At 41.3% G+C, this 23,106-nt stretch overlaps 1 protein-coding gene across 5 annotated transcripts in view; it reads left to right on the top strand.

The window, feature by feature from the left end:
- SLC24A2 (solute carrier family 24 member 2) overlaps window positions 1–23,106 on the top strand; it is a 274,386-nt gene that overhangs the window by 185,556 nt on the left and 65,724 nt on the right. For 3 of the 5 annotated variants that reach the window (XM_021078223.2, XM_021078277.2, NM_001244595.2), the window contains 1 exon segment: window positions 13,933–13,983. The exons of the other annotated variants lie outside the window; for them this stretch is intronic. In XM_021078223.2, coding sequence (XP_020933882.1) covers window positions 13,933–13,983 — 51 coding nt within the window. 5 annotated transcript variants of the gene reach the window in all.

The raw sequence follows: 23,106 nt of genomic DNA on the forward strand, positions 1-23,106 counted from the left end.
GTTGTGTTGGGACTGAAATGAGACTATATGATACACACATGTGCACATGCATTCAGACACACACACACACACACACACACACACACACACACACACGGTCCAGTTTACGTAAAGCTTATGGGTCTACAGCAGATTGGCTTCTCATTTATAAGTGCAGATCTAGGTATTCATTCATTCATTCATTCATTCACAAAACACATTCCTTTTACAAGCTGGTGTGAGTGGTCCCCTCATTTGAGAAGTTTTCCCTTTACAACCCCCCCACTATAGATATGTCTTTGAGAGAACATAAGTCCATGTGTGCCCCAAACTAGTTAACCTCCTGAACACCAGCTTAAATGCTGTTTTGAACCTGAGCTTTAGCAATGTAGTTGGAGTAGCCTTTGTGGCTCCTCCATGGGGGTGATTTCTCTCTGACTTCCCAGGCCAGCAGCACTTAATCCTAAATAACTGACAGCAAATAACCAATAGCAATAGAACCAGCTTTGCTCCAACTTTGATGCCTTTAGGTCAGAACCTCCATCATTGTCAGGAATTAAAAATCATAATGAGTCCATCTCATACCAGAAAACTCTTTGTAATGAAAATTCTCTTCTGTCATTTATGAAAAAAAAACTATACCCAGTTGTATCTCCCTTTCCATGTATCCCATCCCCTTTCATTGCACAGTAGGTCATGTAGCATTTCCCATGGGGAGAAAGTTACAAATTCTTTTCTTGACCTCAGGACTGTTCCCCATCTTCTTTGTACTGTGAGGATTAGAAGGTGAGGAGCTGACCCTCAGAGCTTAAAGGTAGCCTTGTGCCATATGTCCATTTAGACCAGCTCCCTCTCCTGCTGCATATGTTCCTGGTGGCTGCCTCCCACTAAGCTCATGGAACGGAGAGGGAAGTGTAGTTGTTCAGCAAACACACTGGAGCCAGTCACCTTGGTTCAAATCCCAGCTCTGCCGCTTACTAGTTGTATGACTTTGGGTGAGTTATTTAACTTCTCTGTAACTCAGCTTCCCCCTTTGTAAAATAGGGAAGATAATAGCATCTCCCTTTTCAGTCTGTTGAGTGTATTCAGTGGGATGCTATCACAGAGTGCATGGAACAGTGCCTAGTACATCATTAGTGCTATGTAGGTATTTGCCAACTAAGTTTCTTTCAGTTCTTTTTTTCTTTCTTGCAACTGTCATATTTTTAGACAGTTTTCAGTGGTTCACTAGTAACTCATTGAATTATCTTATCTCTGCTTTCCTTTAAGAAAGACGCCTATTGGGAATTCCCATTGTGGCACAGCGGAAATAAATCCACCTAGTATCTATGAGGACGTGGGTTCAGTCCCTGGCCTCGCTCAGCAGGTCAGGGATCCTCTGTTGCTGTGCCTGTAGTATAGGCCAGCAGCTGCAGCTCTGATTTAACCCCTAGCCTGGGAACTTCCATATGCCATTGATGCAGCCCTAAAAAGCAAAAAGAAATTTAAAAATTTTTAAATAAAATAAAAAGAAGCCATGCACCGATTTTTTAGATCCTGCCATATCTGTCTATAAAATGGGAACTGGTCTTTTTAGCAATTTGGCTTTTAGTTAAGCAGAAGTTATCCTGAAACTGAACATAGTTTCTGTATTTCCAAATTCTCCTGTCCTTTGTTTAATGAGAAGGAAATCAATGTGGCATGGCACTTAAATCATTTTCTTCACCAAAGTTCCAACTACATCTGGGGTCCACATTTGGCAGACTGAAAAAAAAAATTCCTCTTTCCAACACAGTGATAAAAACCTGGAAAAGCAAGTATCATACAAATTTTTTCTCGTTCTACTGAAACAGCCATAGGCCACCGTTTGTGTACTTAGGTATTATAAGGTTCTGCTGTGCCCTGCTTCCTCCTGTATCCTCAGAGCTCTGGTCCACTGACAGTCATTTGCTGTTGAATAGAAGGTGCATAATGGACTGATTGTGAAACATATCTTAATCTTCTACCTTTCTTTCCATCCTGGATTTTAAATTCACTTCTATGGACCCCCTTTATATAGTATGGTATTTAAGTAGCAGCAATGATAAATGGATTTACACGTAAATGAAATTTAGAAGATTGTATGAGTATTTTTTCTACTTTAAATTTGATCCTTTGTTTTTCATAATTTGGAGTGTTTGGTTTCTTTTGTGGTAGGAAGCCAAATATTCAATAAAGTGACATCCCGGACAGTACTGAGGTGTTGAATACAAAATTTTAAGAATAGTTTTGACTTTGAATTACTTCCACATCAATGGCATTCACTTCCTTTGTCTTCCAGTCTTTTTCCCCCTCAGTTTCATTCTGTTCTCAAATTCTCTTGCCTTCTCATTCTTCTCTCTTATTCCTTGCCTTTTTCTCCCCCTTGCATGGCTGAAGTTTGCTTGTTGTTTGTTCATTTTAGTATTTTTCCTCTCTTCTTCTAGGACACTTTTCTTCTATACTTTTCTAATATGATTTGATGCTTAGTGCACCAGAGGGTAGAAACTCAGCTGTACTGACCAATTGATTCTTTCTGCCTGGCAGACTCTTCTGAATCCACCCAGGGTGCAGGATGCAATCCAGGAGAACATCCAAGTTGTTCCCTAGCCAGCATGCAGCATCCATTCTGTGCACTAGTGGGTCCTTTTTTTTCCGTTTCTATTTCCAAGATCTTGCTGCCATTTTTTCTTCTGTGTGCCAAGGGCTCCCCCATTGGCACCTGTGTATGATGTAAATTCTCCTAGTTAACAGAAGCAATGAAGGGGATTCCAACATTTGAGGCCAAATACATTTTCCCTTCACAGACTTCCTCCCCACAGAGATATTGAAGACAGAATAGTTGAAACTATGGAGTTAAAACACTAAAATGAAAGCATCATAGATGTCTGTACCAAACACTAAAATTAAAGCATCATAGATGTCTGTACCAGGATGAGGAAGATTAAACAGAGCACTATTAAATAGAGATTTAATTCAATTCAGCAGCATTTGAACACCTGCAGAGGGCCAGGAACTCTGCTGGGTGCTCGAATTAACAAAATGAGTATGCTAATTCCTTGCCCCTAAAGGACAGAAAACAAGTAGGTTAAGGTGCATTTGATAAGCATGCACAGAAGGATATACCTGAAACAGACATGCAGAGGACATGACCTATACCCTACACTGGGGCAGGGGGGCACTGAAGGAGGGAGCCTCAGAACCGGGTTCCAAGTGACTAAATAAATAAAGAGATCTTATAAAACTCCAACACACACGAAAAAAGACAGTCTGTATGGGATTGAGAGGTATTTGTTTGGTTTGTGTTTTGAAAGCCTTAGGCTGGTGACAGTGTGGAAGATAGGTAACAGTTGCTGGGACCAGACAGGAGGTGGTAAGAAAGATTAGGAAATGAGAGTTCAAATAAGACTATTGCAGTCATCTAGCAAGTCTTCCCACTAAAGCAGGGGTAAAGGGAATGGAACAGAAAAGACAGAATGGAGAATATTTAGGGGTGGAATTAATAGGGCTTCATGACTGGTGAGTTTGTGGGTATGGCTTTTAGAGGCACCAGCATCACCTTGAAGTCCCACCTGTGAATCTTAGTCACATGTAATATAACTGAGCTCACATTTCTGTGAAAGGAAACAGTGGGCTTATCTGTACATACCACCTTGAAAATCCTTTTTAGAAAAGGGTGGGGAAGAGAATGAAATGTTTTGCCACTTTTAAGACTGCACAATAAATGTGTTCATATCCCCCACCCCAAATTTCTTAAGACTTAATCAAAAAGTACCTTTTGCCTGATTTTGTAAACATAATCTTTCCCTTTACAGAGGTAAAAAAATATATCCATGATGTTAGGTGTCATTACATTAGCGAACATATTTTAGCTTCTTAACCCCCTCCCTGCACAAAAAGTTTAGTATGAACACGTTTTAGAAACTTGCTACTAGAAGAACAGATTTTCTGAAGTGAGAGGTAAATTCCAGATGTTGCATGGATGTTGTCTAATACTCAATGTTCTTTGCTATTCAAACCATATTCTTTTACTGCCTTTGACAATATCATTTTCTCTGTTGGAACGCTAGTTTAAAAAAAAAAAGAGAGAGAGAGATTTGAAAAAACATCAAATATTAGGCCAGAATTCTGAATTGATGCCCATGGAGGCAACAGTAATGACAAGTGGAATAATTAACATTGATTGAGTACTTAGTATGTGCCAGGCACTGTGCTAAGCATTTTATCTAGATTAACTCACTCATTTTTCATATCAATCCTATAATTCTATTATAACCTTATTATAACATTTTATGTTATAACCATCATAGATAAGGACACTGAAAGTTAGAGTAGTGAAATAATTTGCCGCAAGGCGTAAGAGAAAAAAATGATGGAATTCAAATCCCCAGACTTGTTGGACCCCAGAATTCGCTTTCTTAACCACTGAACAATACTACTTTCCCAAACAGCTGGAGTCCCTTTTGAGCTCTCCTTTTGAAAATTAAAACTTGTATTATCTCTTTCCCTGAGTTATACATCCTGTAAATAATGCCTATAGTCTCTGTGTATCTGATGTCAGATAATACCAAAGAATATATTCATAGACTTCCTTTGGCATGCTCTAACTAGTCATTATTTTTGTCATTCTTCTCCTTTTACCTTTTTCTCCTCCATTAAAAAAAAAAAAAAACTTGTGCAAAGAATATTAGAAGAAGGTTTTAATCCTGGGTAGTCACTTATTGTGACTTACTATGTTAGCCTGGACACGCATCACTACTGGGCTTTGGCCCAGTAATAGAATGATGGCCCCCGTATACCGAGGGCATCACATAAAACCCAATACAACACTACAGTAAGGGAGTATCAGAATTAGCCCTGTTTTATAGATAAGGATACCTAGGCTTTCAAAGGCTAAGTAACCTACTACTAAAGTCATCCAGCTAAATAAGTCTGGATTCGAACCCACATCTCTTGACTCCAGAACTTATGCCATAAGATCTCCTTGTTCAGCATCATGGTGATAAGGGCTCCTGACACCAGGTTCACCCCAGTTTTGTGCCAATCAGAAGGATGTTATGAGGGGAGCTCCTTGATTTATTTGAAATAAAACCAATAAATGCTTTTAAGCCTTTAATAATATGTAATGAATATTATGTACCAGTTATGTGTTAAGTACCTTTAATCTTTACCACAACCCTACAAGACAGCTATTGTGTTTTGCATTTTATGTAAGCATGGAAACTGCATGTCAGAGGTCTCTTGGCTAGTATGCAGAGAAGTTTGTCAAGTCAAGGTCTCCGGCTCCACACTACAAATGCTAGAGCCATCATGCTATATTGACCCTTGCTTTTCTTCATCCCTTTTGGGGAGAGAAGACATTTTGACAAAGTATAAATGTTTAAAATCTAAGATGGTTACTGAGATTTTTAATTATAGAATTAAAAAACTACCACTCATAAAAGTCCAGGAGATCTTTTATTAACCATATTGTTTGGGGTTGACTCTCTTGCGTGCGTGGCATGGTTTTTCTTTAAAAATCCTTTCCGGAAACTGCCTGCTCCATCCCGTCCTCTCCCCCTCCCCAACCCATCTCAGAAAGAAAGCAGTAGAACAGCTCTTCCTGGTCCCATTTTTCTTGCTTGATCATCCAGAGCATGTAAATTACGGTGAAATATGGCCTGAGTCAGCTCCTCACAGGACAGAAATCAGTAACCATTGATATTGCTAAGCAACACTGCAGAGGAGCAAGGCTGCAAATTAGGTGACACATTTATAAGAAGTTGGAGTATCTGGGGACTCGCTTGCGCGTTTCATTATGAACCATCTGGATGATCCACAGTAATGACCACACATTACTGTTCACTGTTCAAGGATGATAATTCCCATATAATTATATGGCACCTCCCTCTGTGATCATCACCTACCTTTCAGAACTTTCCATTGTGTTTTTCATAATCCAGATATTTTCCTCCAAAATAATTGGGAACAGTTATACCAAATGGGCAATGTTCTTTCCTCTCCAAAATAAGATTTTTTAAAAAAATTTCTCGGCTCATGTGCTGGCAGAGCTGGATGGGCAAGAACATGCCAAAAAAAAGAGGAAATTAGTCAAGGTATCATAGCAGCTCCATTGGTCCAACCTGGGCTCCACCTTAGTGGTCCCAGAGGAGCCTGAGGTGATGAGGCTCACAGTCTGTTCCTAAGCCAGAGATGAGCAAACTGGGTACCTACACCAGGTAAGTCTCCAGGGAAAGAAGGAAGAGAACCAGAGTCCTTAACCTTCAGAGAAGGGTTGTCTCGCAAAGACCCTTCCTGGTTCCAATAGCCTGGCTGGTCTCATTCATTCATTCATTCATTCAATGAATATTTATAAGAAAATTGAACTGAGCATCCTGATTTTAAACCAAAGATTACAAATTGATGAGCCAAATATTACCTAGAGTAGGTTTTGGGGGTTTTGTTTTTGTTTGTTTGTTTGTTTGTTTTTAGTTTGGGATTCATTGCCAACATTTAAAAATCAGGAACTTTCACATTAAAATCCAGATCTGGCTTCCCTTTAATAGTCAGATCTGTCAACATTTGTGCCTGCTTTCCCCCTGGAGTGGGAGCTGAATGGCTGCTGCCCTTCCCTAGATATGCACTAGCCATTTTTCCGTAATCTCCACCACTCCCTATTGTCCTCACCCCACTTCCCTAACCTATGCACCTGGCCCCTGTGGTTCATTGGTGCTTTATCAGAATGCCAGCTGTGCTCCAGGCCCTAGGCCAGCTGCTGGGGATCTTTGTGACTCCTGATTTGGCTACCATTATAGTTTCAGTAACTCCTGGAGTCTGGGACTTCAGAATGATACCATCAGGTGGACATCAACATGAAAATGCATGTGGAGAGTGAGAAGACAGAAACAACAGTAGTAGCAAACCAGTGTGTCTGGGTTTGCAGGACGTTTGAAGAGGAAGAGTGATTATCCAGGAAGGGGCTGGATTTAGAGAGCATGGCAATCAGATGATAGATATCTAAGAGGGAGCCGTGTGTGTGTGTGTGTGTGTGTGTGTGTGTGTGTGTGTGTGTGTGTGTGTGTGTGTGAATCCTTTCTTGATAATCCATAGCTAATGGTGGGTTACCCACAAGTTCAGCCCTTTATTTTCATTTGCAGAGTTCTTACCTTGTTTCCAAAAGCCTGTGAGAGGTTTTAATTTCATAGAAGAAAAGAAGTACTCATTAGCATAGATTTGCAAGAGCTGAATGTGAAAAGAACTCCATAGGGCAAAATCACCTCCATTTACACCTTGACTAGGATGTCTGTGTGTTACCACATGTTATGTACAGCTGTCCCCAGGTAACCCTGCACACAGTTAGGAGGCTCTTAGGGAAGTTTCACACACACATATCATTCCTCCACAGATTGCTAAGCAGAGTTTCTGCAATGAGTCAGTACTTTGAAAGCTTTTTTTTTTGAGTGGGAATTTGAAATTGAAGGTTAAAATATTCCTTTCCTTCTGACTTGAGTATGAGGTGAGGATGTGGTTGTTTCCTCATTTAACCTCAATCTTCTAAAGTTTGTTGGGTTTTTTTCTTTTTTTTCTTTTTCTTTTTTTGGCTGCACTCACAGCATGTGAGAGTTCCTGGGACCAGGGATCCACCCATGCCACAGCAGCAATCTGAGCCACTGCAGTGAGAACACCAGATCCTTAACCCAGTGTCACAAGGGAACTCCAGGGGTTTTTTTAAGCCAAAAAAAATTACTTGCTTTAACATGAACATTTGATATAAAAAAATTATGACCAAAGAAAGTCTTTTAATGGAAAGCAATTCGTTTTGGTGGTCTGTGCAGCCCTTCTTGAGAAAAATCAAACAAAAAGCTTTAAATTGGGCTTTATTAAAATTGTCTTTTAACTCAGAATCCATGTTTATTTTGATGACAAATTTGCACACAAGGAGACAAGAGAAATAAGATTAACCTAGATACCCTGCAAGAAACTTAAAAATTATATGGATCTACAAATATATAACTGTAGAGGGGGTGGTAATGACAAACAAGCAACTCCCATAATAATTCATTCACAAAACTTCATTAATAAAAATAAATTCACAAATTTAAAATTAAAAAGAAAAGCATCTCAAAGCTAAAATGTTAATAGTACCAAACACGGTTCTGGACGTTAGCCAGGGCAGCCTTTCATTAAACTGAGTTTTCCTTTTGACAGTTTTCCTTGTGTTTAAGGGAAGAAGTCTAAGGAGGGTTGTTGGCTAGCACACATCAAGTATTGACACTGACATTGGTGCCTACCCACAGAGATAATTAGAGTTTGAATAGGATTTAACAACTTCATACCTGGCTGAATTAGATGTTCCTGTTAGAACTTTGGCAGACAATGAAGAGAGGTACCAATTATTAAAGATGTCTGTACCACCCAACACAAAGTACTTTGCAAACTTGCTCTCATCTGCTCCTCCAAAAACCCTCCTGAGAATAGGTATTAATTGCTCTTGTCCCCAGTTTACTGAAGAAGAGACTAAGGCTCAGAGAGGATCACCCTGCTCATAAGCAGTAGAACCAAGCTTTTTTTTTTTTTTTTGGTCTTTTTGCCATTTCTTGGGCCGCTCCAGGGGCATATGGAGGTTCCCAGGCTAGGGGTCGAATTGGAGCTATAGCCGCCGGCCTACACCAGAGCCACAGCAACGCAAGATCCGAGCCGCATCTGCGACCTACACACCACAGCTCATGGCAATGCCAGATTGTTAACCCACTGAGCAAGGGCAGGGATCGAACCCGCAACCTCATGGTTCCTAGTCGGATTCATTAACCACTGCGCCACGACAGGAACTCCAGAACCAAGGTTTAAATTCTCTGTCTTTCTTGTCTCACCCAGAAGTGCTCTTAACCTTGTTAGTGATACTATGGCATCAACAGTCCAGAAGCCTTAGGCATCAGTGCCTACCTTCCTAACTTTAGCATGTTCAGGGAAGTTCAACACACCAAAGCATCCTAAACCTCACTGTCATTTGGGAGCTGTGCATTTATATGCTTTGTTTAAGAAATGTGAGGAGGGGGGCATGTGATGTGAAAAAAGCACAGTTCTTTTTTCTAGTTGGGAGGGCTCCAGAAAGGAATAGGGTCTGGGCCTCCAACATATGGACGCCCTAGTTGGAGAGACAGGCTTGTGAACACACATTAGAAGAGAAGGTACCTAAGTCCCCAAGGTGGAACACTGGTAGTCAGATGAATGAAGGATCTGCTTTTCACATCTTGTTCCAATGGTTATGGTCCATGTTTTGACATTCCCCACAGACCTGAGAGTAGAAGGGCAGGACTGATGAAGAAATTCTTTTAAATTCCATCCCTGACATGGCGGAATATCTTCTGTTGTTGGAAAAAAAATAATTGTTTAGAACTTCTATGAATGATGTTGAATCAGTTTTAACAAACCCATGAAAAACACCAGGTTCTCCAAGTGTCCCATGAGCCATAGGTTTTCTTTCATTCTTCTTGGTGATGCCTGTAATAAGGAGGCTGCCCATTCCTGATTGCTTAGAGGGTATTATTATCTCACCTACTCTTCACCACACCTCTGTGGGGTAGATAACGTTATGTGCCTTCGCAGCTGAGGACATTGAGGCTCAGAGAGGTAAAACAATTTGCTCAAAGTCACACAGCTAATAAGTGGCAGATCTTGATTTCAAACCACACCTTGGCTTCAAAGCCCATGTTCTTCACTTTTATTCACTACTGAAAATAATCCTTTCATGGATATGATGAAGTCCGGTATCTGTACACACCTTTTTGATAGGTATTAGACAACTTTACTGAGAAACTACTTTATTGAGAAAGCCTTAATTTTTAGATCTCCACACTCAGTTCAAACCAATATCAAAATTAAAGCAGCTCCTTGATTTAGGAAAGTAAACAACTTAATCATATTTTTTCTTCCATCAGCTAACACTTAAGTAATAAATACTTGCTCTCACTGATTTCTCTACCTCTGTTCTTCATTCTAGTAAAATGAATTCAGCATAGATGCTTCTGTTGACTCTCTGTTTTATATGTCAGAATTTTGAGGGGGAGTTCCCGTTGTGGCGCAGTGGTTAACGAATCCGACTAGGAACCATGAGGTTGCGGGTTCGGTCCCTGCCCTTGCTCAGTGGGTTAACGATCCGGCGTTGCCGTGAGCTGTGGTGTAGGTTGCAGACTCGGCTCGGATCCGCGTTGCTGTGGCTCTGGCGTAGGCCGGTGGCTACAGCTCCGATTCGACCCCTGGCCTGGGAACCTCCATATGCCATGGGAGCGGCCCAAAGAAATAGCAAAAAAAAAAAAAAAAAAAAAAAAAAAGAATTTTGAGGCCTGAAAGGTGAGAAGTCACTTTGCTGCTTCTCCTGTCTGGGGAGATTTGCTGAGAAAAGGGTTGAGAGTGCCAGAGGCTTCCAAAGTGGAGCTGAGAAAGTCAGTGTTGTAAGGAGAGATCTCTGTCCATGCACTTCTTAAGAAAGAAAGAGAGGGAGTTCCCTTTGTGGCGCACCAGAAATTAATCCAGCTAGTATCCATGAGGATGTGGGTTCAATCCTGCCTCACTCAGTGGGTCGGGGGATCCAGTGTTACCGTAAGCTGTGGTGTAGGTCGCAGACACGGCTTAGATCCCACGTTGCCATGACTATGACATAGGGTGGCAGCTCTCGCTCCCATTCAACCCTAGCCTGGGAATTTCCATATGCTACAGGTGCGGCCCTAAAAAGCAAAAAAAAAAAAAACAGAAAGAGGGAAATTAGGTCCCAAAACACTAGTGCTTATTCACAGATTCTTTGGGACCGAAGACAAAACCCTTCCTTTGACTTGTCAGCCAAGAAATATGGACACAAGTTCAGAGATACCTTGAAATCAGGTAATGATGTTGCTGACAAGACCTGAGAGGAAGTGGACAGAGGAATGTCAAAAGGTTCAAGCCCTCCTAGAAATCTGGGAGCTCGGATGCCTATGGATCCAGCTATCCAAATGGCGTGAGAAAGTACAGACACCCTCTTAGGCGCGATTATCGATCAGCTCCTAGGCTCATCTTAAGTACCAACCACTGTGTTCTGGAATTTGTCTTAGGCTATGTGGCTTCCTGGAGGAATGTTATAGAGAAGAGGCACCAGGTGCCACCCAGGCTGGCTAATGTTCACTACTGATTCATCCTTCTTCCAGTCCTTACTGCCTCATGCTCAGTTGATATAACAAAAGTTGCTAGATGGTATTAAACAGCACCCTCTTGAACAGCACCCTCTTGAACCCCCTCACTTCCTCCCTCCTACCCCAAAGAAACTCAGTTTGGTTCAGGCCCAGTTTGACTCCCTAACCCAGTGATGCTAAAGGTGCCTTGGTTGTGCTCCATGGGGAGTGTGCTGGCTGCAGGCCATTTCCCCTTGCAGGTGGGTTTTTATTCATGCTTCTCAGGCCCTCTCAGGCCACTTCCCATGAGGCATCCCCAGGCTGTGGGACACCAGCCCAGGGCAGTTGTACTCTGGCTTATGGGTGCACGTAGCCTTTGTCCTCATCTCATGTCACACCCCTGTACAACACCCCCAAGCCTCTGGTTCAAAGAAGGGAACCACTGGCTCTTGAAGACAGAGACGCTGTCCCATCTGCCCCAGGAGGCCGTCCTGACCGCTTGAAAGCCTTGGAGCACTGAGTGTGCCATCTCACCAGCCCGTTGCTGTCAGTATTAAACACTAAATTCTAGCATTCAGTTTCCTTCACATTCTTGTGTGCCTTCCCTTTAAAAGACAAACACAGTTTCCTTCACTTAGGCAGATATTGTTTCCTTGGCCTCCTTTCTAACTAGGCTTTAAGTTGCTACATCACCTTTTGTCATTCAACTTTTCCTGCTCTTTTTCCTTCTCTTCTGCCATCTTCAGCCACATTTTTGGTATGTTCTGTCCAGTTCTTGTCCCTTTGCTACATTCTTCCTCCAAGGAAGCAGCTAAGCAACAGTCTAGGCATTGGCACATCAGCAAGAATGTGTAAGCTTGGTCAGTCACCCACAGATCCAATTTCAACTGTGTAAGAATACATTAATTAAAGAATATGATTGTATTTATTTCCACCAGGTTCCTTGAGCAAGAAGGTAAAGAGTAATCACATCTGCAATAAGCAGGTGTTTGACAGTTTGGGGTTGATATGTGGAAAACAGGTGTGTTCATATAGAGAGGTTGCATCTAAAAAACAGACTTATAAAAATGCAATGGTGTGTCTTCACTGTGGAGAATATGGTTTATACCCAACTTTGCAAACACAGAGCACCCACGTTCTGTTTCCTTGGCAAATAAAGAAAATGCCAGCTGCTTATTCTACTGCTTTACCTCAGGGAAAAAGAAGAGAGGTTACAAAAAAAAAATATATGAGTTGGCTGATATAATTCATCAACTTACTGCAAGATTATACACACACTCACACACACACATACAGATGTATAGATTATAAAGGCACTATGAACATGTGTTTAATATTTATGAAGTTATGTAGATCATTTTAAAGTCCCAAACTTGTGCAATGTCTTAGAGACTACTGTTCTTAAAATACCAGAAAAAAATTATTTTTCTACTGAAGGCAATCCCCAGAAGTCATTTTTTTTTCAACTTTCTTGTTTTTACACAAAATTCAATTTCTTATTGAAGCACTTGCATCTTTCGTCATGTATCTAACAAAATCCAGAATAGGCAGGTTTTTGCAGAAACATAAAGATGAGGTGATTTTTTTCCTCTCCAAGGCATAATTTTGCATTGGTGTGTTAAAATAGCTTTAGGTAAAATTTTAGGCATATGGGAAAAGAATATATATAGACTATATAGTAGAAACATAAAAAGGAGCCTATTCATTACTGTGTTTTAAGGTAGAGCTTCATCTTGCACATAAAACCCATCAGGTATTAGTTGATTCATATGTGAATTTTCAGGGGCTGCCCAAGTTAATGAGCCATGGAAGCATTCTACCAAATATCTCTGGAGTCTAATTAATTTATCGGAGTTTATCGGGAGATTGTTGTTATGACCAGGAAAAATATTTTGAACCTGCTCACAGTGTTGCTCAAACAATCTGGAATTTTCAGATGAATGAAAGTTTCTGTTTTCAAAATGAAGTAAGAAAACAGACATGGTGCAGCCCCACCTCCCCTGCCTCCCAGCCCAAGATGCCATTTCCACCAGCTGACTCAGAACAGCTTGCTTTCCACCAGTGGTTTCCATCACAGCCGAGTCCTTTGGTGATCTGCACCCGGAAGGGGTCATTGACTGAAGTCCACACAGCAGCAGGCGATGCCCTATGCTGGGAGCTGTGGCTGCTCTGTCTTCTGCCTGGGCTCTTCCCTGGGACTGTGCCTCCTCTTTCCTCCCAAAGCACTCTGCACCTTGCCCAACCCTTCCAAGCATGCTGCACCCATGGTATTCAGTGTTTCTCATCTAAAATAGAGATCAGAAATGAAAGGGATGTTTAAAACCTAGTTTTTTGTTTGGGGTTTCCCAGGTAACCTTCCTTATTAACCTCTAGGAAGTGGTTCTGTTGGAGAAAAGCTGTGAAATGAACTCCTGGGACTACTGTTCCACAGCATGGAATCCCAGTGTCTGCAAACCTCAGAGGTCCTGGACATTGTCCTTGTCTAGCCCTTTCTCTCCAGGTGTCACCTCTATGGAGCATAGGGCTAGGCTGGACCTGGTGTGAAGATATCTTTGATAAATATTCTTCTTCATCAGATGCTAAAATAACTGTGTCCTATTCTGTAATGCTGGGCACATCCTACCCCCAGTGGAATAATATATTTTAAGTGATTTCTGAAAATGGGCCGTGAAAGCTGTCTGCCACATGGCCCATGTTTGCACATCTCTATATAGTTACGATTTCGGAATTTGACAGTGTAACTCTGAATCTGATTAATTAAGAATGTGTAAAAACAAAGTTCTTGCATTTCAGCTCGTTCCTTATCTTTGTGTCTTTTACTGTGATGTTGTAGAACTTGGATCATATGGAAAACTAAAATATTATGACACAATGACTGAAGAAGGTAAGAATGATTTTAGAATTGTATGCACTGGCTTTTTTTCATTTATGGTGTCTGTGGCTTGCCCATTTTTAATCTTTTTTTTTCCCCTTCTTTGCATGACTTCTGTGACATCGTGTGGTTTATTATTCTTTCCGCATTTTCGTCTGGTTTTTGCCATCATGTTGATTTGGAATTGGAGACGTGCAATACCATGGGTAGTCATGTTACTCCATTCAAACGATCTAAACCATCTCAGTTGTGTCACATGGAGAAATGGTGTCAGCAGCGTAAACATAAGCCCACACCCACTGGGTCACCATTATTTCCTCTATATGCTCACAACCAACACATCCAACCAACACTCTTACTATGCCCTTAATTTCAGAAAAGGGGGCAATGTATGTTCTGGTGATTTTTCCAAGAATGAGTCAGCTAAAGGAACTCCTAGACCCCAGACCAGGTGGAGATCTGTTTCTGATGCCGAGGGCCATAGGCTTGTGGCCTTAGCTCCCACCATCCCAGTTGACTCACCCAAGAGAGGCCCAGGCCACCACCCCAGCTAGTAGCATTGTACATATTGGGGTTCACACTCTCTGAGGTTGGACATATCATTTTATCCATTTCCCCTGAAATGAAGTCTAGCAGAAATTTATCTTTAAATATAGCTATTATGAATTCCAGGCACTGTCCCAGAACATAGCCTTGCCCTAGTCAGAATCATTTTTCTGAAATAAACGCACCATGGAACAGCAATTTGGAAATTTTGCATTCTTGAAAAGGAAGTTGTCCTACTGCCCCAACCCCCACCTCACCCCACACATCCCTCCACCTTTGACTAACAAATACCATTTGTAAGTTATGAAAACATTTGGAGTTTTCACATAATTTGTACCCTGATATTGACAAGAAATCAACAGGTACCCCAGAAGGGGAATCAGTTAATTTTATCCTCCAATATGAGAGAATCTCCCCAAAGTGTTGCATATCTTATTTTTAGCTTCTAGTATTTCTGAGTTGCCTTAGCTCACCAAAGATCTCCTAGTTGCTTTGCATGCAGGAAGCAGAACTTCGGACAGCCCTTGGTAAAAGAATGTCCCCTCCCCAGTCCATCCCCCCCAACTCTGGTGTCTGGACAGCACCCGGGCCCTTCTCGGCTGCTGTCTCTGTGCTTTCAGTTAACTGCTGTGGCGTTTTCTAAAGCCACAGGCCACAGTTAGGATCTCAGACTGGGCCCTCTTATGGCCCAGGACCCTCCCAACAAACTGGGGAAATGCAGACCCTTGGGGAGTGAGAGCCCCAAAGGCAGAAAGCTTCCTGTGAGAATAAGTGTCCTACCACCAAGGGGACAGAAGGAGCAATCCATACCTCAAGGAAGGCTCCTGTCCAGCTGATATTTTTAGTTCATGTCTTCAGTCACCTTGATTTTTTATTGACGATTGGCTTGGGAAGCCAAAGCTTTGGGACTCACTGACTTCATGATTCGATCGCTTTTCCAGGCATCTCCCAGCCCTCAGCCTCGGCTTCCTGGCTTGGGCAGCCTGTGGGTTTGTCAGCTTCTACCTAAGCAGTCACACCCCTTCACTTCTATCCTTCCTCCATCCTGGCCTCAGCGTTCCACCCTTAGCATCCCGATGCCAGAGCAGCTTCTGCCTCCCTGCTGCCCCGTTTCTCCCTTACTCTTCCTTTCCTTCCTCTTTCCATAGCCATTTGGGCAGGTGTTGCCATCCGAGTGCTCCCTTTCTCTTCCTCCCTGCACCAGACAATTCAAGATCACAGGAAGATGCAAAACTGCTACTTCCCATCTGGTGATACCACTTGATAACCAACAGCTGGGCTTTCTAGGCAGGAAAACAAAGTGAAAATAATGTCTGGAATGCGAGTCATGATCGGCCCTTGGCGAGACTATGAGATTGCGTTTGGGGACCCCCATGGGTCACCTTTAAAGTTCCTTATCCTTTTCTTGACCTCCGCATCCCTCATGCATATGCCCTTGTGTCCTATTCTTAGCTGGAAATTCATCCCCATGACAGTGATAGCTAATAGTAGCTGAGACAGCATTTTTAAAGCATATTCTATGAAAAACTAGTTTCAGATGATGTCGTTGGAAGTTTTGCAACAGTCTGGTGGAAAGAAAAAAAGAAAGCAAGATTGATTTAATAGTTAAATAATGGGAGAGCTTCTGAGTTAAGTTAAATAGGTTTCTTTACCCTATGACTTGTAAGAGCCTTCACTATGCACCTGTGCACTGCAGCATGTAATAGTAATTCATAAAGAGGGATGGAGTTTACAGGATTTCCCAGACTTCTTTTGTCAGAGAATCTCTTCTTACATGGAGCCTCTTGTGGGACTCTTTTAGAAATGCTGGTTAAGGCATTGTCTTTCACCTCGAATAGGAACCTCTGAAAGATTGGAAAATTTTCTAAACACATAGCAATCCCTTCAGGCACTCATTGCCAGGATACTTTGGAACAGGAGGACTCCATTCAGCCACCTCAGATTACACCCTTTAGCCACTGCCTCCATGACAAGCCAAACCCAATTCTGGGGTTCCACCTAAAAGACTCCAAACCAGCTCAGTAACCTCAGACATGCCAACAGCTATGCATGACTTCTTTCACATTCTTAAGGGCCTCTCCCTTCTCATTGAAAGTAACAATAATAACTGTGATTTATATCACTTACCATGTTGTACAATTTAAGGTAGCATAAGAAAGAAGATGTTATAATGGACTAGACAGCCTTCAGGAAATAGCCACCTCCATTTAAGCATTTCTTTTCACAATTTTAGAAATTTGACTAGCTGTCGACAGGGCTTTATTGTAACTACCCATGTTAACTAGTCATTGGTCTAACTATTTCCAGAGAATTCTCTGGGTGTTGTGGGAGGTTACCTACTTGCAGTGAGGCCTGTTTTTTTTTTTCCCTAAAGTGAATTAAAGGGAAAGATGGATTATATATGGCACCCCTTATCCTAAGAGAAATTGCACGACAGTTTCCTATATGTAGGAAATATAGGAAATACATATTTGGTTCATTACTCTATGCGAGATTTTCTGCTAGGTGCTTTGTTGAAACACAAGATTAAAAGGTGGGTAGTTTGCCCTCATGCAACTTACAGACAGAGGAGAAATAAAACACAGCAAACGCTGAGGCACAAGGAAGAGAGTAGTAAGTGCCACATTGCAGGAGGAGGAAAGATTGCTTTCAACTGGGGGAAGGGAGAGAATTTTGTGGAGAAGGTGATCTTTGTCCCGGGCCCTAAAGGATCAATAAATATGGGCTAAATTGGGGAAGGAAGAGTGGTAAGTTCCCAGCTACCAGGCTGAGAGAGGGATGAAAGGAAAGGGCACACTAGCCCTTACTGGGCACCTCCCACCTGCCAGGTGCCATGCTGTGGGCTTCTGTAATCTATATCATTTCATCTTTGTAATGATTGCAAAGGTACATTTTATAGAAGATGAGAAAAACCAAAGCTCACAGAAGTGTTTTAATTAGATGAGGAGAAGCAAAGTAATTGGCTCTGGGGCTCAGAGGGAGGAAGTTGCAGTGCAGGACCTGAACTCAGAACTGCCCACCCCCTGGCCTCTTGACTCCACCGTGGTTTGCTCCACCAGGCGGTATGAGGAAGAAGATAGCTCATACTGGCTACAGTGTAGGAATGAGAGATGCAGACCAGACACTGAAAAGATTGAAATACAGACTAAGAATGAGGTTCATCACAGAGTGAACAACAATGAGCTATGGGGGATTTCCCAGGTGATCAAGTGGTTAGGATTTGGTGCTTTCACCATGCGGCCCAGGCTCAGTCCTGGGTCTGGGAACTGAGATCTCACATCAAGCCACTACATGCTGCAGCCAAAAAAAAAAAAAAAAAAAAAAAAAGTTATTGACTGAAACATGGCTCCCTACTTAAGCACTTTACCATAAAAAGTTCACTTTAATGAAACAATCTGCTTACTCTCAGACACTGGAATAAATCATGACATTTTTGCACACACACCCCCAGAGCCCCTTTTTCTCCTTCCTTCATTTTCAGGTGCCCAAAACATGGACTAGAATATCTTCCTGAGCCACACCTAACCTCCTCTCCCTCCCCAAGCCAATCAGTTTATCCACTCACTCATTCATTCCCTGATGTATTCATTCAACAACACTGAGTATGGACCATGTGCTAGACTGGATGCAGGGCCTATGGAGATTAAAGGCACTTCTTCTAAAAATTCATGCTCTAGTGGCAGGTACAGGCAGAGAGATGAGTGGTGTGATAGGCAGACTCGAGGTGCTAGAAGAGCCCAGTGGAAATGAGGTCAGGCTTCTCAGAACAGACCATGTCTCCACTGCCTCATTCCTGCTTCCCAAGTTAATGACACTCCTATCAGCCACCTGGTACTGGTGTGTGCACTTGATAAAAGCCGAGCACCATGAGTCATTTTCCTAGGATTGACAGATTAATGAGTTGCACTCCTCCCAAAGATTATATTTCCTTCTGTAATAAGATGTTTCCAGGGATACAAACAGATGCCTCTAGGGGTAGTCCTTTGGGGACCTCAGATCACCCTACATTATTTCCTGATGAGGTGATGCTGAATTTTCTTGGAAGCGCAATCTCCAGTTTTTACTTAATGTTAATAACCTGTAGTTTAACATGACTATATATAAAATAGATAGGCAACATGGACCTACAGTATAGCACAGGGAATTATATTCAATATCTTGTAATAATCTATGAAGAATCTTAAAAATAATATAGATGTGTATATGTATGTATGTGTATATGTGTATATATATATACACACATATATAAAATATCTGAATCACTTTACTATACATCTGAAACTAATACAACACTGTAAATCAACAATACTTCAATTTAAAAATAACCCATAGTTTATTTCTCTCATCTACACATAACCCCAATTTCATACAACTCTCCCTCTGGAAAATCCCCAATAAACTGACTGGGCTTCCTTACTAAAGTTACTTTAAATGAAAATGTAGAAAATTAGTTCAAACTTGTGTGATGGAACAGATACATTGAAAGGAGATGCCTTTCCACCAATGGTAGTATACACAACTACTCATTTCTCCTCTTTGAAGATGAACATTCATAGAGACCATGGAGGTAGGGAGGTAGAAATCCTGACTAAGTATACATCATAAAGATGAAATGTATTGTCCTAAGCTCATTGCCATTTAGCAGAGGCCATTTCTAGAATAATAATTTCTCCACTATTTAAAAAGTCAGTCTTTGTTCATTTGTATCAGGAAAAAGAAGATAGAAAAGTTTTTTGTAATATCAAGAGAAAAAATTGTAATTATCTTTTCCTTAATGAAATTAAGGCTACCATTTCATGGCAACCAACAACCCCTTCACCAAGCTGAAAAGCTAACAATGTCTTATATGAATCATGGGGCCATAAATTAGGCATGTGGCTAAGTTTTGAAAACCCACATTATTTCAAAGAAGCAAAAGCACCCTAAGGTTACATAGTTTAGCCAGTCATTTGAGGTTTTTAATTGCAGTAAAATATTTCAGTTCTTTTGCAAAGAGAAATTGAATTTTGGAATACTATTTAACAGCATTTCCCATTGCTCAAAAGGGATCCTCTGAAAATGTAGTCCTAAAACAGGTCCTTGGTTCTATTTGTGACCTTCGTATGTAACTCCTGGCTTTGAATGGATGAGATTGTGTTGTATACCCTGATATATCAGGCAGGATAGGTTCAGCTCCATGTAGTAGAAAATCTAGATTAACAATGGCTTAAGTCAGATGGAAATGTATTTTTATCTCAAGTAAAAGAGGTCCAGAGGCAGGCTGTGTGTGGTTGATATGGAAGCTTCACAGTAATCCAAGACCCAAACTCCTTCCATACTTCTGCTCCGTCATCCTAATATATGACTTTCAATCTCAAGGGCACCTCATGGTCCAAGATGGCTGCCACTGGACCTTCAGCCATCTCATCTGTATTCCAGGAAAAAGATAAAGGGCTAAAATTATTTACCCCAGCTGTTTTGTCTTCTCTTTCAGGAGCTTCCATGTAGACCCTCCTAAATCTATCCAAAACTCAGTTACATGCCTGCACCTAGTTTCAAGTAAGCTTAGAAATGTCACATGTTAAGATGGGTGATTTGCTGTCCCCAATAATTTAGATATTGTGCATTAGGAAGTGAAAAATGAATAAATATTGATAGGCAACTTGCAATCTCACCACAACAGAGAACTATCACTTTCATATAACTATATGTTGATAGGGAGGACTGAGACCAGAGCAAGCTCTGTGAGGGAGATTGAGAGCTCATGCTAAGTTTGAGATGCCTATGGATCATCCAAATGGAGAGGAAGAAAAAATAGGTATGGAATATGGAGATTGGGAGAGAAGTCAGGGCTCTAGACGCAAATTTGAGAGTCATAAAATATAGGTATCATTGAAAGATATAGAACTGGATAAAAATACCTAGCTAATTAAAGGTAAGAGAAGGTCAAAGACTGAGACTTAGGGACTCCAAAATGTAGGGTCTGGGAAGAAGGGTGACAACCCAGCAAAGGGGACGGGGGTGGGCAGAGGACCAGGAGAGAATGGCATCTCAGAAGCCAAGTGCAATAAGTGTTCCAAAGGAGGGCGGTGAAAAGGTGATAGCATCAATGAATTGACCAGTGAGGTCAAAGAATTGTTGTAATAGATAAAGAGCTATGTACAAAAGGTGAGACGCTTCAAATCAGAAGTTTGGAGGTGATGGAGTTATTGCTAGAGACAAGGTCTAAGGTCTGATTGCAGGAGTGAATGAATGAGGTGAGCTGGAGGAAAGGGTAGCTGGAAGTGAGTAGGTTAGGATGGTGAGGAGCCAAGAGTTGCATAACTCACCCACATACAGTTACCATGATGGTAACATGAGTAATGGTGCAGACAAAAATAGTGAACTGGGTTCTACTACCCTCAGGAATGAGAGAAGGGTGACTAGGAAGTTAGTTGGGATAAAAGTGGTAGAGGTTATTGGCCTGGGCCTCATAGAAGGGAGGGGAAATGGTCTACAAGTGTGGGTGAAATGTGGGGTGCTTGGAAAGACAAGTAGTGTCACTTTCAAGGGCCACAGGAGAAAAGGGCCATCAGGAAAGAGTCACATTTCCATTAGAACAAAGAGACAATGTTCCTAGAAGAGATTCAGGACAGAAGAGATTTACTGATGGCCAGGCTGAGAGATTTGAGTGAGACAAGGGATTTTTAGAACCACTTGGTGATCAGCATCTCGATGATGATGGATGACCCAGAGGCTTTGCCAAAGTGAACAAGGATGTAGCCTGAAATGAGAACAACCTGATAATGTTTTGGAATATTTACCATAGGCTCTTTCTTGGGATTGGCCCCATGGGCACTAAAGTGGGATCTATCTTTGGAAGAGAGGGGAACTCTGGGGAACCTCCTTGAATCCAGCTGGGAGTGGAGAAGATTGGGGGAGATCAGCCTTCTTCAAATCAAGGAGAGAGAACTCATCCCAACACAGGAAGACCTTTCCTATAGACACAGCCAAAGATGGGATGGCCTTCCTCAGACAGGAGTAAGTCCCCCTTCCCTGGAGAAGCCAAGGAAACCTTCAAGAGAAGGATATTCAGAAAATGGACACCTTGATGCCCCTTCCAGTCCCATGGTCAGGATTCTGTCCTGGCCCCATTATTAAGTGTGATGGCAGACAGTGGTTTTCAGTCTACCTTTAACCTTAACCTTTTGAAAACCTGACCATGCATTTTGGTTAAGCTGCCACCAAGATTGTCGGTGGGTTCCTGGGCCGAAGCATCTGGAAAAAAAGGTCTGTGTATTATTTGATCCAGCCCACAGTCAAACTCTTTATTAATGTTGTTAAACACAGCAAATAGTCCATTAGAGAGTTTCTGTAGAATAGACACTTAAAAGACCAACCACCAAAACAAAACAAAACCTGTATTCTGTTTTAGTTTATTAAAATTTACAAATTCAAACTTTTACCACTGTGGATATTTAAAACTGCAAATTAATTTTAACTATTCTTTTTTTATTACAAAACAAATTACATGCACACAGGTAAAAAGCAAACACTGCATAAGAAAAGAATAAAAATGAGTCCCCCTTTTACCCCAGATTCCATTCATTCCTTAGAATTAACCACTTTTATCAGTTTTTTTTAACATATTCTCTTTTTTTTCTATACACTGTTCTATACCTGGCTTCTAGGTATTAATGTATCTCAAAGATATTTCCATATCAGCACTTTTTGACTGTCCTCATTCCTTTTTAGCAGATGCATAGTATTCCACTCTCTGGCTCTTCCATGGTGGGTTCAGTCAGTCCCCTGTCGATGAACGTTTAGTATATTTCCTTTTTTGTCCATATAGTAATTACAGTGCTACATGAGTATCTTCTTTGCCCATGTAATAAACTCCACTGAGGAGGAGATATATAAAATAAATTTCCAGAAATAGAAATGACAGATGAAAGGGCACACACACTTCATATTTTGAGAGATAGTGCAAATTTGCTCTCCAAAGGAATTGCACCAGTTTACACTCCCACTCACAGTGAAGGAGAGAGCCTTAAACAACAAATTTAAATAAGTCCCTTGCTGGGATTTTGGGGTTAGTAGATGCAAATATTACATTTAAAATGGTTGGGTAATGAGGTCCTACTGTACAGCACAGGGAACTATATCCAATCTCTTGGGATCGAACATGATGGAAGACAATATGAGAAAAAGAATGTATATATTACAACTGGGTCACTTTGTTGTACAGTGGCAATTCGTACAACACTGTAAATCAACTAAAAAAAATTTAAGCTATATAAGAAAAAAGGAAGTAAAATTTTAAAAAATAAATAAGTCCTTTGAATAGAGATTCAAACTGACTTCATTACAAAAGCAGATAAGCCTTTGTAGTGTAACCATCTTCTCTAATTCACTTGTTTGCTTAACTTGAGTTTTTGTCAAAGTTGAGTGAGAGTCAGAGTGCAATTCTGACCAAAGTTTTGGTCGTTTCTAAATGAAATGACAGCGCTAGTCCTCCCACACAGAGTATCTAATTTCCACCGCAGCATTTGCCCTCCTTGCATCAAGACCGTCGACATCCCTCTAGAAACTCTGAGAAATACACTGCAGGTTAACCTTCTCCCTTCCAAT

This window comes from Sus scrofa, chromosome 1 (assembly GCF_054392235.1).
Source record: "Sus scrofa isolate SSC_HxYL_T2T_F1_AM1 chromosome 1, Sscrofa_HxYL_maternal_Yorkshire_Landrace_v2.0, whole genome shotgun sequence".
NCBI classification, from domain to species: domain Eukaryota; kingdom Metazoa; phylum Chordata; class Mammalia; order Artiodactyla; family Suidae; genus Sus; species Sus scrofa.